This window comes from Chanodichthys erythropterus, chromosome 20 (genome assembly GCF_024489055.1).
Source record: "Chanodichthys erythropterus isolate Z2021 chromosome 20, ASM2448905v1, whole genome shotgun sequence".
NCBI classification, from domain to species: Eukaryota; Metazoa; Chordata; class Actinopteri; order Cypriniformes; family Xenocyprididae; genus Chanodichthys; species Chanodichthys erythropterus.
The window spans coordinates 13897817-13914872 of record NC_090240.1 but is presented as its reverse complement, the minus strand read 5'-3'; the positions used below and the strand labels follow the sequence as shown (position 1 = coordinate 13914872).

At 34.9% G+C, this 17056-nt stretch overlaps 1 protein-coding gene across 10 annotated transcripts in view; it reads left to right on the top strand.

The window, feature by feature from the left end:
- sulf2b (sulfatase 2b) overlaps positions 1-17056 on the top strand; it is a 245852-nt gene that overhangs the window by 186347 nt on the left and 42449 nt on the right. For all 10 annotated transcript variants that reach the window (XM_067371773.1, XM_067371772.1, XM_067371776.1 and 7 more), the window contains 4 exons: positions 5103-5342; positions 8279-8518; positions 15180-15331; positions 15714-15883. In XM_067371773.1, the coding sequence (XP_067227874.1) occupies positions 5168-5342; positions 8279-8518; positions 15180-15331; positions 15714-15883 (737 nt within the window). In that variant the 5' untranslated portion in view covers positions 5103-5167. The remainder of the gene's footprint in view (positions 1-5102; positions 5343-8278; positions 8519-15179; positions 15332-15713; positions 15884-17056) is intronic.

Genomic DNA, 17056 nt, shown 5'->3' with positions numbered 1-17056 from the left:
AATCGTGCCACTTAATTATGCGGCATTTTAGTGCAAAAACCTGCGTCTTGTTCACAAACCACCCACAGTCTAGTTTAACCAGATGTTATCTGCACTGCTTGGTGATTCATTTTTAATGCATTATTTTTTCATTACATTAAAGGGGACCATCTTTTACAAGATGTAATATATGTCTCTGGTGTCCCCAGAATGTGTCTGTGAAGTTTCAGCTCAAAATCCCCCACAGATCATTTATTATAGCTTGTCAAATTTGCCCCTATTTGTGTGTGAGCAAAAACATGCAGTTTTTGTGTGTGTCCCTTTAAATGCAAATGAGCTGCTGCTCCCCGCCCCCTTTCCAGAAGAGGGCGGAGCTTTAACAGCTCAACAACAACAACAAAGCTGGAGAATCTCACGCAGCCAAAACGAGGATTGTCAGTAACGGTGTTCAGCCTTACATTGTTCAAACATTAAAAACAATAATTTAATCACACTTTTAAATACGGAGCCCTGGACATGACATGCAGGAAAAAAATAGTAGGCTAAATCAAGCGCACCATTTACTACTTCGTTCCCTCGATTTACTAAAATGTGCGTGCGATTTACCATTTCATTCCCTCGATTTATAAATAATGCACATGATTTATAAATCGAGGGAACGAAATAGTAAATCGTGCGCACGATTTAAATTTTTTTTCTTGCATGTCATGTGCGGGGCTCTGTAGTTAAATGATCCAGCCTTTTTTTTTGGATTTGGATTGACATATATTATCCTTATATTGTAATATTCTCTTCTGTTCACCTACACAGCAACAACCACAGTGCAGCAGATTGTGAAACAAGCAACATTAGCCGCTTTGAATTTCACTAAGAAGAGTATTACAATATTAAAGAGTCGCTGTGTGTGATAATTCTGTGAAAGTGATGTTCTCAGCATGGATTTGTTCTTTGACTCAGAGATGTGACATCTTCACGTTCTCCACCTCTCACTACACCTCTTCAGCTCACTCTGAGTCCTCTGGTTATCGCTCTCTGGCTCTCCTCCGCTTGTTTATGCTTTCCAGTTTTACCCCCCTCGCTTCAGATTAGTCCCTGCTGTGTGCGTGGTGTGTGTATTTAGCTCATGGTGGGTAGCAGTGGGTGGGGTTTTATTTTCCAACACAGATTAGCAGCTGAGAAGGGGATTCCATCCTATTAAATTATTCATGCTCAAGAAATGATTACAGTGCATGAAACAGCATTGTGCATCAATAAAAGCCTTACCCTAGACTGTTGCTGTGGGTGTGTGCGTTTGTGTGTGTGTGTGTTCCTAATTCACTGGGTTCGAATTAGATGTCGTCCATAATATGAACTCAGTGAGAGAGACGGCTTATTCCAAATACTGTTCATCATCTCTCATGGTGGAAAGATAGGATTGATGTCTTAAAGTCGTGAAAATGTTACTTCTGAGTGTTCAATGTTTTTAAAAAAACTTTTTTTCTTGTTTATGCATACGTTAAAGAAACATTTTGTTTTGCAAACATTATGGGATTGTTACTTTTGAATGTTCTATGGACATTCTGTAAGTAGTAACATTTAAAAATGTTTAAACAAATGTTTCAGAAAAAAAAAAAATATGTATTTTCTTTCTTGTTTTTATGCTCACATTTTGAGAACATTTTTAAAGACTAACTAACTTTAAAGAACATTGCCAGAACATTACGGAAGTTCTGAGAACATTCTCTGTTAGCTGGGGGAAAAAAATAAAAAAAGATGTTTGTGTCCAATTTCTCTTAATTATAAAAGCAGTTATTCATCAAAAGATTAATAACGTAGAGCATTATAACTGGGCATATATTCATTTCTGCCATATACACTCTTAAAAATAAAGGTTCTTTATTGGCATCAATGGTTCCATGAAGAACTTTTAACATCCATGGAACATTTCCATTCCACAAAAGGTTCTTTATAGTGGAAAAAGATTCTTCAGATTATGAAAAAGTTCTTTACACACACACATATATATATATATTTTATCTGTGAAAACCCATCACATGGTGAAATCTGTCACAGGTTGGGTTGGATTTGAGCCGTTTCCAAATCTGTTTTTACTTCTTTCATACTTTTATAGCTTGTCTGTAACAAAAGTTATGGTTATCTGAAGTCGGCTGATCGCTCTGATTCTCAGGAAAGGAATTTTGATAACTGTCACCCTCTTTTTCACACAGACAGGAAAATGCAAACCAAACATTTCCAAACATTAATGGGTGTAATTCAAGAATGCTTTGGAATATAGACCTAAGTTTGGTCTGGTTTTAAGGAAGACGCTTGTCAGATTATTGTAGAAGTGAAATAAATTATGAAAGTGAAATAAAAAAAAATAAAAAAAGGTATAGAAGTTTTGAAAATGTAAAAATATAATTGTTTATATTTTATAATAATATATTACAAAGCATGTTTTACTCTTAAAATGCAAAAACGTAAAAGCCAAAAATGTCAACATTCCACATTTTAGGTTGAAATATTTCAAAAATGAGCTTTCAGTAAGATTTAGTTTGGGCGCAGTACTGAACTTTTTCACTAGATGACACCCGAGCTCCATATCTGACCATTTAAGGGTGCCTCCATTTATCTGAGTAATCTGAACCATCTATTTCCATATTTTCATACATTTTATGAAGTAGACACCCTATTCAGAAGTAGTATGGTCAGTTTGGCAGTATTTGATTTGAATTCAACCTCTAATAAACAGATAATTACATGTGTGTTCATTATAACTCCGTTGTTCTCGTGCTCCGCCTTCTCACGATAATGTTCTATTAGGAAAAAATAAATGCGTGCTGTCACGGGCGGACACTTTCCCGGTGGGCCGACGTGTTTTTTTGGGGCCGATCGACGGTCGCCGACCGCAAAAAAAAAAAAAAAAAAAAAAAATTCTCTCGGCCCATGAAAGTGGTAGGCCTAGATCGGCGGCCCCAATGCTTTATCAATTGATGGGCTGCTGGCCCAAAACACTTTAGTCAAAAATATCACATAGGCTAGTTTTTTTTCCTTCTGACAGACGCAGCTCATGAAACATGTAGCTCAGCGGCCCATTGGTTGTTTTCTTGATTGACACTAGACTGGCCCAATCATATCTTTGAACAGCACCATCTATAGGATTTCTGCCTGCACGCAGTTCAGTGTGATCATGGAGAAGGAACGCAAAGGAAGTGCAGAGAAGCTGCGTGTGAGAAAAAAAAAAAAAAAAAAAACGCTGCCAAATGTGTCAAATTGACACAAATGTTTTCGGCAGTAGCAGCAGGGGCGTAAATCGCGGGGGGGGGACAGGACCCCCCCTATCTGAGTGCTGTCCCCCCAAAAAATATAATTAATAACCACACTAAGTATTGTGCATACATTATATAAACTTAAAATAATTATGTAAGTAGTAAAGCAATACAAACGCAAATGGGCGTTTTACGTTTAGAAACATTTTAAATCACCCCTCCCTTGCCTCACAGTGGTTTGGTCCACCGCCCACGTCACACTCGCGTGTGTGTAGATTCTGTAGAAGTCCGGCGGCGCCGGCGCGGGAGAGAACAATTCTTCAGACAGATGAGTTCCTGTCGGTTGTAAGTCGGCTGTCAAGGCTATTTTATTCAAAAACATCTGATGAAGTGATTATTTTCTCTTTAATGCTGACGGTGCTGAGTCATTAATCATAACAACAACAAAAAAGATGATAACTGATGAATTTTTTCCCGTGAGTCCGCTATTTTAGCGATTATAATGTTACCTAGCTTGTTTACCATAGCTTGTTGGATATAAGTCACCCACACCAACAACAATTAACATTGTGATAAGAATATGTAAACTGTAATAAGGCTAATAGATTTACTGTTGTGTGTTGGGTTATGCTCAGTGTGTATTCATCGTATTTTGGTGACTTGGTTGTAAACAACTTCCCAATAAAAATAAAATAAATTATATATATATATATATATTAGTAATATATAATTATATAGTCATGAAATTATATATATATATATATATATAAAATATATAATATATATATATATATTAGTAATATATAATTACATAGTCATGAAATTATATATATATATATATATATATATATATATATATATATATATATATATATATATATATATAAAATATATAATATATATATAAAATATATAATATATATATAAGCGGAAGACGGGTGGTATTTGTGATCTTATGTGGTGGTGGGCCGGTCTGGGCCAAAATGTCAGGGCCGATTTTTGGTCCCAGTCCATCCCTGCGTGCCGTAGTTTATACAGGACTGGTGGGAAATTTCTAAAAGTCAAATTATGACATAAAATGTCAAATTTACACCGGTTTGGAACAACCTAAGGGGGAGTTTTAATTTTTGAGTGAACTATCCCTTTTAGCCTTGTCTGTGAAACCAGGGGAAAGGGTGTGAGTATTAGTTACTTTGTTACTTTCTTGTCATAACATTCAATGAACTTGTACATAAACTTTTGTTCTTTATTGTACAGTGTGGACGTTTTTAATTTGCCTCTGTAGGCTTGAGTGCAGAGAAGAACGTGGTGTAATGGATGTTACAGTGTGTACCAAGAGGAACATTTCCACTCAGTGTTTAGAGCAGAATACTAATGTCAGATTATTTTGTTAGTTATTATTAAATTAGTCCAGGGGTTTGCATCATATCTGCCAAAGTGTGGCATTTTAGTTAAAGTCTGCATCTCATTTCTATCATTATATCCAATTTGGAACAGGAATTTGTCTGGCTCTGAATTCTGCTTTGCATAAATAGGTACTAGCAAACAGTAGCGGGAGGTTTCGTCAGTGGCATATTCTGCATATTCACCATTTTTGCCACTTTGTTAGCTGGCTCCTTATGTTGAGTGTACCTTTGCGTCCAGGTCATGTTGTAGCCTACATTTCATGTAATATTTTAAGCACAAGAGAGGCTGCATGTTTTATATATAGACCTAATTTATGGCTATATCAATCAAGGTCATTAAATACAATCTCTCCGGCGAAACCGCATGCAGTCACAACCACAAGGTTGAGAATGTGAAACAAAATTAAATCAATAAAATTTGTTGGAACTGAACTTCATGCCTCATTTCTGTGTTTTATTTTCCCTACAGGTGTCACAAGGTGAAATCAGCATAGTGTGTGAGTGGGAGCCCTGAGAGGGTCAGAGTTTGTGGCCATGGCAACGCAGGGGCCGGCGGCCCGGCTCTTGGTGCTGCTGGCTGTGTTGGCGGTGGCTCATGCTTCCATCTTCCTGTCCAATCAGAGACTGAAACCTCGGTTCCAGCGAGACAGGCGCAACATCCGCCCCAACATCATCCTCATCCTCACTGATGACCAGGACATTGAACTGGGTGAGTGGAAAAAGAATATTCAGATACCTTTAGGATCATTTATGATAAGCCTCCACATTTTTTTCTTCCTAAAACTCCATTAAACCATGATTAAACACTTTATATGCCAACCACAATACAATAAAAGACACCAATGTTCAAGATTAAGTTTAATTAATAAGAATTGTATTAAACTATTCTTCAGTCAATTAATACAGCTACAGCTTAACTTTGCTATGCAGCTTAAAGTATTAATATACAGTGGTATTCAGTTGACATGTTTATGTGTGTACATCAACTTTTAATGGCTTTAAACAGAGCTCACCCAATCAGATTCTAAAGCCAGAATAATTTAAATATACACTACTGTTAAAAAGTTTGGTCAGCAAGATTTTTTTTCTTGAAAGATTCAGCAATGAAGCATTAAATTGATCAAAAGTGACAGTAAAGATGTTATGTTACAAATATATGTTCTTTTGAAATTATTATTCATAATTATAAATGTTTCTTGAGCATCAAATCAGCATATTAGAATGATTTCTAACTGGAGTAATGATGCTGAAAATTCAGCTTTGCATCACAGGAATAAATTGCTTTTTAAAATATATTACAATAGAAAAGTTATTTTAAATTGAAATAATATTTCACAGTATTTCTGGATTTACTTTATTTTTAATTAAATTAATACAGCCTTGGTAAGCATAAGAGACTTCTTCTTTCTACTCTTTTAGATTTTTAACTCGATGCATTTTAACAAGCATAACCTGACCTGCTTGTAAAAAAAAAAAAAAAAAATTAAAAAAATTCACAGTTACACATAATTGTGCTCCAAAAAATTAGTACAAATGAGATTTCTCAGTCCAAACAGGTTTCAGGTATGAGATGGAACTAATGCTGAAAGAGCATTTGGTTCTGTCGAATGAGTTTGTGTATGTGAGAGCTCATTTATTTATTTATTTATTTATGTATGTATTTATTTTATGAGCAACTGTCTCTATGCAGTGAAAAGAGACATCTTTGGCTTTGTCATAGCGGAAGACTGATTTAATTAGGAAGGAAAGTCCCCACTCCTCTCAGCAGTGAACAGTATCAAATTTACACTCACACACACACACACACAGGTTTGTATTGCTATCTTAGTGAGGAGATTTCATAGACTTCCATTGATTTTATATCAGGTCATTGATATTGTCTATCCCCTTACCCAGCCCCTACTCCTAAACCTACCCATCACAGAAACATGTGCACATCACTAAATTTAAATAAAAAACTATTTTGGCTGATTTACAAGCCTTTAAAAATGGTGAGAACCAGTCAATGTCCTCACTAGTGGGTTGTGAAAGTATTCCACAATATAAGAGGACATTTGGTCCTCACAAGTATAGTCAAAACAAGTACACACACACACACATGTTGGGCATCCATGTTTTATGAAGACTTTCCATAGACAATGATTTTTATACTGTACAAATTGTATATTCTATCCCCTAAACCTATACATCACATCACATTTTCAAAAAATATTGCACAATGACATGTAAGCTGTTTTCTTCATTAGTTTAATTATTATTTTGTTTCAAAGTAGTCATTTCAAGCTTTCTATAGATATATTTTTCATGTCTGTGAGGCAAACAGGCTCTGATTTTCGGGTCATTTAGCCTATAAGTTGTACTTCAGTTCATGTGCAAGTGATTGCACCGGCGCTTCCATGTCATGATTATATTGTATGATATATTTGCTTCTTATTTATTAAATGCAGACAATTGGTTGATGAAACATTGATTAAAATGAAGATACAGTTTTTACAAAATGAAATTAACTTTAAAGAAAGGCTTTCTACAAAACAAAACTTAATGAAGTGGTCATAATCATGTCTGACACACGTGATATATTGCACATTTTATGATGTATCCTATCTAACTCATGCTGTTCACTTTTTATAATCAAATATAAGGTAAACCTAAAACACACACACACACACTTGTGTAATCTGTAATTATGAATGTGGCAGAGAGATGACTGTCCATCTCTCGTCTTGTCTACACACTTGTCTGTGTGAACTCTGAAATCTTTGTGTTGTCCGTCCATACTGACCTTTGCATGTAAAGTTCACTGAGGATTTTTGCCACGTGTATGTTTTTATGTGCTGACCTTTCTGCATGAATCTGTAAAGGTGTGGAGATCCTGTCTGAAAAGGCCAAACTGAACTAGACTTCCTGTCTCCGATTATATCAATTGAGCCAATCAGGGTGTAGGTTGTGTGAGTTTACTTAGCTATAGTTCGTTCCCAGACGTTATTTATAAAAGTTGTCATTTTTAAAACTAATTCATAAATGAATTAATGTGCATTTATGTAATGTAATATTCAAAATCATCATACTGTACAAAATCATCCTAACCACTTTGGCATTGGTACATTTTTTTTTTTTTTTTTTTTTTTTTATGTTTTTGAAAGAAGTGTCTTATACTCACCAAGGCTCACCAGTTATACTAATCAATTTATTTGATGAAAAATACAGTAAAAACAGCAATATGTAATATAAAATGTATCTATTTAAACAAGAGAAGGTCAAATAAATGCTGAGAAGGAACAAAAACAAAGGGGTTTTGACAAGTATATTCTGTAATTGAAACTTTTAATAAATAGTATGTGACTTGTGAATATAAAGCTTGTATCATATATCTCTAAACATACACATTCCCACGCACACCACTGGTGTCATATGAATTCCCATGTTGCAAACAATCAATACATTTCCTCTTAAAGGCTGGAATGTCACAAACAGAGAATTAATGAAATAACTGATATCGTTATCCTGCCGATGTCTAGTGTTTTGTAGAGGAAGAGAAAGAGAAGAAGCCTATTCTCTTTGAAGCAGGGCAGTTAGTAGAGCAGACTTTATGTCACCTTTGGTAATATATGATAGATCCTCTCTCACTCTCTCTCTCTCATCCAGGCTCCATGCAGGTCATGAATAAGACCCGGCGGATCATGGAACAAGGTGGAACGCACTTCTCCAATGCGTTTGTCACCACACCCATGTGCTGTCCGTCACGGTCCTCCATGTTGACGGGGAAGTACGCCCATAACCACAACACCTACACCAACAACGAAAACTGCTCTTCACCCTCCTGGCAGGCCCAACATGAGCCGCGCACTTTTGGAGTTTACCTCAACAACACTGGCTACAGGACAGGTGGAGACCATACAAAAACACACACAATGAAAATAATTACTTGGTTAAATTGCCATGTTATTATCACGTGATATAATGATATAAGTAAAATACAGAAGTGTAGAGTGCAGTATAGCTATGCAGAGTAATATACAATACAGTAATATAGTGAAAAGCAAATAGAGTAGGGTAAGAATGTAGAGGTATTGTCACATGAAGCCAGGTAGCATTCAGTAGAGTTGTGTTTAAATGTTATTTTCACATGACAAATTATAGCATAGAGTAGTGTAGACTAAAACAGCAGAGTAGAATGAAGTGGACTGGAATTATATAGAGGTGAATAGACTATTCAGAGTAGACTATAACAGAGTGTACTTGAGTGGAATAATGCATAGTAGCTTACTGAAGTAGAGTCGAAAATATTTTTAGTATACTAAAGTACAGGAAATTGGCCTAGAGATGAATAGAATAATGTAGACTAGATTAAAATATAGTGACATAGATGGAAGTAAAGTAGAACAGAGTTAAGTAGACTAGACTAAAGTAAAGGAGTATAGCTTAGATATGAGTAGAATAATGTAGACTATATTAAATTAGAGTAGAATAGAATGAAGAGGTTGAATAGAAGTGAGTAGAGTAGACTAAAGTGAAGGAAAATTACCTAGTAATGAGTAGAATAATGTAGACTAGATTAAAGTAGAGTAGCATAGACTAAAGTAAAGTAGAATAGAGTTAGGTAGAGTAAAATAAAGTAGAGGAGATTGGCCTAGAGATGAGTAGAATAATGCAAACTAGCTTACTGTAGAGTGACATAGACTAAAGTAAAGTAGAACAGAGTTAAGTAGACTAGATTAAAGTAAAGGAGAATAGCCTAGAGAATAGTATTTTAATGTAGACTTGATTAAAGTAGAGTAGAATAGAGTTAGGTAGACTAGACTAAAGTAAAGGAGAATAGCCTACAGGTGAGTAGAATAATGCAGACTAGATTAAAGTACAATAGCATAGAATGAAAAGGTTGAATAGAGTTGAGAAGAGTAGACTAAAGTAGAGGAGATTGGCCTAGAGATAAGTATAATGCAAACTAGATTACAGTAGAGTAGCATAGGCCGAAGTAAAGTAGAACAGAGTTAAGTAGACTTGACTAAAGTAAATGAGAATAGCCTAGAGATTAGTATTTGAATGTAGAGTTGATTAGAGTAGCATTGAAATAAGAGGTTGAATAAAGTTTAGTAGGCTAAAATAAAGGAGAATTACCTAGAAATGAGTAGAATAATGTAGACTAGATTAAAGTAGAGTAGCATCGACTGAAGTAAAGTAGAATAGAGTTAGGTAGAGTAAAATAAAGTAGAGGAGATTGGCCTAGAGATGAGTAGAATATTGTAGACTAGATTAAATTAGAGTAGCATAGGCTGCAGTAGAGTAGAATAGAGTTAGGTAGTCTAGAATAAAGTAAAGGAGAATAGAGTTAGGTAGACTAGACTGAAGTAAAGGAGAATAGCCTACAGGTGAGTAGAATAATGCAGACTAGATTAAAGTACAATAGCATAGAGTGAAGAGGTTGAATAGAGTTGAGAAGACTAAAGTAGAGGAGCTTGGCCTAGTGATGAGTAGAATAATTCAAACTAAATTACAGTAGAGTAGCATCGAATGAAGTAAAGTAGAACAGAGTTAAATAGACTAAAGTACATGAGAATAGCCTAGAGATTAGTATTTGAATGTAGAGTTGATTAGAGTAGCATTGAAAGAAGAGGTTGAATAAAGTTGAGTAGTGTAGACTAAAGTAAAGAAGAATTACCTAGAAATGAGTAGAATAATGTAGACCAGATTAAAGTAGAGTAGCATAGACTGAAGTAAAGTAGAATAGAGTTAGGTAGAGTAAAATAAAGTAGAGGAGATTGGCCTAGAGATGAGTAGAATTATGTAGACTTGATTAAAGTAGAGTAGCATAGGCTGAAGTAGAGTAGAATAGAGTTAGGTAGACTAGACTAAAGTAAAGGAGAATAGCCTACAGGTGAGTAGAATAATGCAGACTAGATTAAAGTACAGTAGCAAGAATGAAGTAGAATAGAGTTGAGTAGAGTAGACTAAAGTGAAGAAGAATAGCCTAGTCATGAGTAGAGTATAGTAATACAGAGACGAATAAATTAGAGAATAGTTTAAACTAAAATAGAGTAGAATAGATTAACAGACTTGAGAAAAGTTGACTAATGCAGAGTGGACTGAACTAAAGAAATAAAAGGTACAATAAAGTAGAGTCAAGTATACTAGAGGAGAATGCCCTAGAGATGAGTAGACTAGAGTTGAACAAGTAGATTCAGTTAGGAATAGAATAATGTAGAGTACAGTAGATTCAGGTAGGAATAGAATAATGTAGAGTACAATAAATTTGAGTAGTGAGCTGTTTTATAAGTCAGAGCTGTGTCTGTTAGGTTTTTCACACACTTTCACCAGAGATTCAGTGTGACAGGCCCCCAGGACACACACACACACAAACACACACACACACACACACACACACACACACACACACACACACACACACACACACACACACACACACACTGTCAAACACACTCTCCAACAGATGATTTTCTTTAAACAAATTCTTTGGGCTGTAATAGATGTTTTTTTTGTGTGTGTGTTAACTGTTAATTGTGTAAGATGTTAACTGTTTGCGACACAAACATTATCCACAACTACTATGTGCATGTAAACAGCATGACCAGCTGTGAATGTTATGCCTGCGCACACACACACACACACACACACACACACACACACACACACACACACACACACACACACACACCTGGCAGCGAGTCAGGCTTTTAGTGGTAACAGTGATCCATTAGAGCACACTTCCTCTAGGAGAGAGACCGGCTCTGACCAATATCCCCTCTAATGTAACATTTCCAACACAAATATTCATTCATCTTCACCCAGCTCCCTGTCCTCTATTTATCTACATGTCTGCATTCTGTCTACATGCTCATTGTATTTTAAATGTGCAATGTATTTTTAGTATTAAAAGTTTATTCTATTCTATTCTGCTCTGTTGTTCCTATCTCTGCTCAGCCATACTTTACTCTATTCTGTTCTTCTCTACTCAACTATACCAAACACTATTGTACTCTACTCTGTTCTACTTTTCTAACTACTTCTCTACCATACTCTACTGTGCTTTGCTCTACTTAATATATTTTACTATATTCTACTCAACTCTGTTTTATTCTATCCTGTTCTACAATACTTTATTCTACTGTACCATCTGCTAAACTGTACCATATGCTTTTTTACTCTATTTTTACTCTATTCTATTCTTCTTTACTCTGTCATACTCTGTTCAACTCTACTTAAAGGATTAGTCCACTTTTAAATACATTTTTCCTGATAATTTACTCACCCCCATGTCATCCAAGATGTTCATGTCTTTCTTTCGTCAGTCAAAAGGAAATTAAGGTTTTTGATGAAAACATTCCAGAATTATTCTCCTTATAGTGGATGTCAATGGCTACCAACAGGTTGAAGGTCAAAATGAAGATTTCAGTGCAGCTTCAAAGGGCTTTAAACGATCCCAGACGAGGAACAAGGGTCTTATCTAGCGAAACGATTGGTCATTTTCGAGAAAAAATTCAACCATTTATGCTTTATAAACAAAATATTTGCCTTGAAATATTTACAAAATTGCCTTGAACGTACTTTCCGAAAAACGAAAACGAAACTGGTGCTCCGTTCGTTCCGTAAGTAGAATAAGGAAGGCATAGAACATTCAGCGTAAGCGTTTTGAAGAATGCGGCAAACGGAAAGTACATTCAAGGTGATATTTTGTTTATAAAGCAAAAGCGGTTGTATTTTTTTCGAAAATGACCGATCGTTTCTCTAGATAAGACCCTTATTCCTCGTCTGGGATCGTGTAGAACGCTTTTAAGCTGCTCTGAATCTGTAATTTTGACCTTCAACTGTTTGGGCTCCATAGAAGTCCACTATAAGGAGAATAATCCTGGAATGTTTTCATCAAAAACCTTAATTTCTTTTCGACTGAAGAAAGAAAGACATGATCATCTTGGATGACATGGTGGTGAGTAAATTATCACAAAGTGTATTTAAAAGTCAACTAATCCTTTAATTCTACTCTACTGTGCTCTATTCTGTTCTGTTCTACTCAACTGTACTATACACTTTTCTACTTGTTTTTCTTTACTATACTATTTCACTCTTTTCTCTTTTCAACTTTGTTTTGCTCTACTCTGCCATGTTCTACACTATTCTATTCTACCATTATCTGCTCTTCTCTGTTTTACTCTATTTTGTTCTACTATAATCTATTGAATCATTCTACTCTATTATGTTCTATTATACTCTATTGAATCATTCTACTCTAATCTGTTCTATTATACTCTATTGAATCATTCTACTCTTTTCTGTTCTATTATACTCTATTGAATCATTGTACTCTGTTGTTCTACTATACTCCATTGAATCATTCTACACTATTGTTCTACTATACTCTATTGAATCATTCTACTCTATTCTGTTCTACTATACTCTATTGAATCATTCTACTCTATTCTGTTCTACTATACTCTATTGAATCATTCTACTCTATTCTGTTCTACTATACTCTATTGAATCATTTTACTCTATTCTGTTCTACTATACTCTATTGAATCATTCTACTCTATTCTGTTCTACTATACTCTATTGAATCATTCTACTCTAATCTGTTCTATTATACTCTATTGAATCATTCTACTCTTTTCTGTTCTATTATACTCTATTGAATCATTGTACTCTGTTGTTCTACTATACTCCATTGAATCATTCTACACTATTGTTCTACTATACTCTATTGAATCATTCTACTCTATTCTGTTCTATTATACTCTGTTGAATCATTTAACTCTATTCTGTTCTACTATACTCTATTGAATCATTTTACTCTATTCTGTTCTACTATACTCTATTGAATCATTCTACTCTATTGTTCTACTATACTCTATTGAATCATTGTACTCTATTCTGTTCTACTATACTCTATTGAATCATTCTACTCTATTCTGTTCTACTATACTCTATTGAATCATTTTACTCTATTCTGTTCTATTATACTCTGTTGAATCATTTAACTATTCTGTTGTACTATACTCTATTGAATCATTCTACTTTATTCTGTTCTACTATACTCTATTGAATCATTCTACTCTATTGTGTTCTACTATACTCTATTGAATCATTCTACTCTATTCTGTTCTACTATACTCTATTGAATCATTTTACTCTATTCTGTTCTACTATACTCTATTGAATCATTCTACTCTATTCTGTTCTACTATACTCTATTGAATCATTCTACTCTAATCTGTTCTATTATACTCTATTGAATCATTCTACTCTTTTCTGTTCTATTATACTCTATTGAATCATTGTACTCTGTTGTTCTACTATACTCCATTGAATCATTCTACTCTATTGTTCTACTATACTCTATTGAATAATTCTACTCTATTCTGTTCTACTATACTCTATTGAATCATTCTACTCTATTCTGTTCTACTATACTCTATTGAATCAGTCTACTCTATTCTGTTCTACTATACTCTATTGAATCATTCTACTCTATTGTTCTACTATACTCTATTGAATCATTCTACTCTATTCTGTTCTACTATACTCTTTTGAATCATTCTACTCTATTCTGTTCTACTATACTCTATTGAATCATTTTACTCTATTCTGTTCTACTATACTCTATTGAATCATTCTACTCTATTCTGTTCTACTATACTCTATTGAATCATTCTACTCTAATCTGTTCTATTATTCTCTATAGAATCATTCTACTCTTTTCTGTTCTATTATACTCTATTGAATCATTGTACTCTGTTGTTCTACTATACTCTATTGAATCAGTCTACTCTATTCTGTTCTACTATACTCTATTGAATCATTCTACTCTATTGTTCTACTATACTCTATTGAATCATTCTACTCTATTCTGTTCTACTATACTCTTTTGAATCATTCTACTCTATTCTGTTCTATTATACTCTGTTGAATCATTTAACTCTATTCTGTTCTACTATACTCTATTGAATCATTTTACTCTATTCTGTTCTACTATACTCTATTGAATCATTCTACTCTATTGTTCTACTATACTCTATTGAATCATTCTACTCTATTCTGTTCTACTATACTCTATTGAATCATTCTACTCTATTCTGTTCTACTATACTCTATTGAATCATTCTACTCTATTGTTCTACTATACTCTATTGAATCATTCTACTCTATTCTGTTCTACTATACTCTATTGAATCATTCTACTCTATTGTTCTACTATACTCTATTGAATCATTCTACTCTTCTGTTCTACTATACTCATCGCTACTTTACTCTTTTCTGATCCACTGTTCTCTATTCAAATGACTCAACTGTACTATGTTTTTCTACTCTTCTGTTTTACTGTGCCATAATATTTTACTTTATTCTGTTCTACTTTACTCAGCACTGTTCTATTCTGCTATCCTCATTGTTTCTTGTCTATACTCTGCTTTAACCTACTCTACTGTACTCTTTTCTGCTCTGCTCTACTTTATTTTCTTCGACTGTACTCTACTGTTCTATCTGAAACACTGAAATGTGTCCTGAAATGATATCTATGCTCTTTGTGTTTTCCCAGCGTTTTTTGGGAAGTATCTGAACGAGTATAACGGTACATACATTCCTCCGGGCTGGAGGGAGTGGGTCGCAATGGTGAAGAATTCCCGCTTCTACAACTACACCCTGTGCAGGAATGGTGTCCGAGAGAAACACGGATTTGAATACTCAAAGGTCTGTGTGCAAGGTGTTCAATGATGTGGAACCTTGTCTTTTCTTAATACTACTTTATTAATTTCTTTCCATGTCTTCATCCATTCCTGACCAGTTTGATTGATAGTCTTGTTAGTCTGATTTATAACAAAGTCAGACCCTTCCCTGTCTGTCTCTCCCACTCTTTCCCGGTTCTCCCTGAAAGAGTCTTTTTTCAGGGTTCATCAGTCTCTCTTTTGCTTCATCTAAGCTCCTTTTTTCTGTTGTTTTATACCATTCATTGCAGTGACGTTTGCTTATGAGTGGTGTATATGTGTGGGTGTATGTTAAGCTTTCGATTAACTGATACTAAAATATTTTAAATATCAGTAGATTAATGATCAGATCTCTGTATCTCCTGTAGGACTACCTGACAGATCTCATAACCAATGACAGCATCAGTTACTTCCGCATGTCAAAGAAGATCTACCCACACAGACCCATCATGATGGTGATCAGTCACGCCGCCCCTCATGGCCCTGAGGACGCAGCTCCACAGTACACCACTGCTTTCCCTAATGCTTCACAGCACATGTGAGTCCAAACCTCTCCATTTGCTTTAAAGTGTTTCTGTCGTTAATTAATTAATGTTCATACTGTATGTTGAATTTGACTGATGAATAGAGGAATATATGCAGAGCTGTTTTATCATTATCGCTTCTTTCTATAGTAAAAGATAATTTCTATTATTATTGATCATTAGGGGTGCAACGGTACACAAAACTCACGGTTCGGTACGTACCTCGGTTTTGAAGTCACGGTTCGGTTTTCGGTACAGCAGGTGGGGAGAAAACTAAACATAAAATTTATAAATTTGTATTAACTTATAACTAAATGTTACTTAAGGATAAAGAAAATTACCTCTGCTAATGCTATAAACTATGTAGGGAGCCCTTACTTGCTTCTATAATATTAAAGGTTAACAACTGAGCCCAAACTATTAGCCTAAATTCAATTGCTTTTTATTTTTAGATAAAATAATCAACACTCAAATAACAAATTGTAGGCCTATGCAAACATGTAAGCTGCAGTTTTTGCATTAAATTCTAAATGTTTTTACTCCAATTCATTGTTGACATATAATCATTTCTACACAGTGGCTGTCATTTTCAAAACAGATTTATTTAAACATACATTAAATAGCCTAATCAGCACATCCCTAAAAGGTTAAGTAAAATATAATGAATATATAGGATAATACAGTGCATATATTAAGAGAAAGAGTTAGCGAACTAACTCTAGCGAACTAACAAACTTTGGACACTGAATGGCTTTTCTGAGGTAAATGCTACATGACATATTGTTTACAAGCTTTCTGTAAAGCAGTTCGTAAATATGGGAAGGAGGCGGGAACCGGCGAACGTTCAACAAAACTTGAATTCAAAATAAATAAATACAAAATGAAAGTAATGCCACACAAACATAATAAAACATAAAATAAAGTCAAGACCTGGTCCTCTCTTGTCCTTCACTGTCGTCGCTCCTCCTTTTATGCCTCCGGAGCTCCTCCATGAGAGACTCGAGGCCGGCGCGCCTCGCAGGTGATGCTCTTTATCACTTGCGTCACCGCCCTCGTGCCGTTCCCTCACGGCTCTCGCCCGCCCTGCTCGTCACACTTTAATTTATGTATTTCCGCCGTTGAAACACTGATTGAGCGATTACAAGATATATGACCGTTTCAGTAAGTTTTACTGTATCTTTCAACAT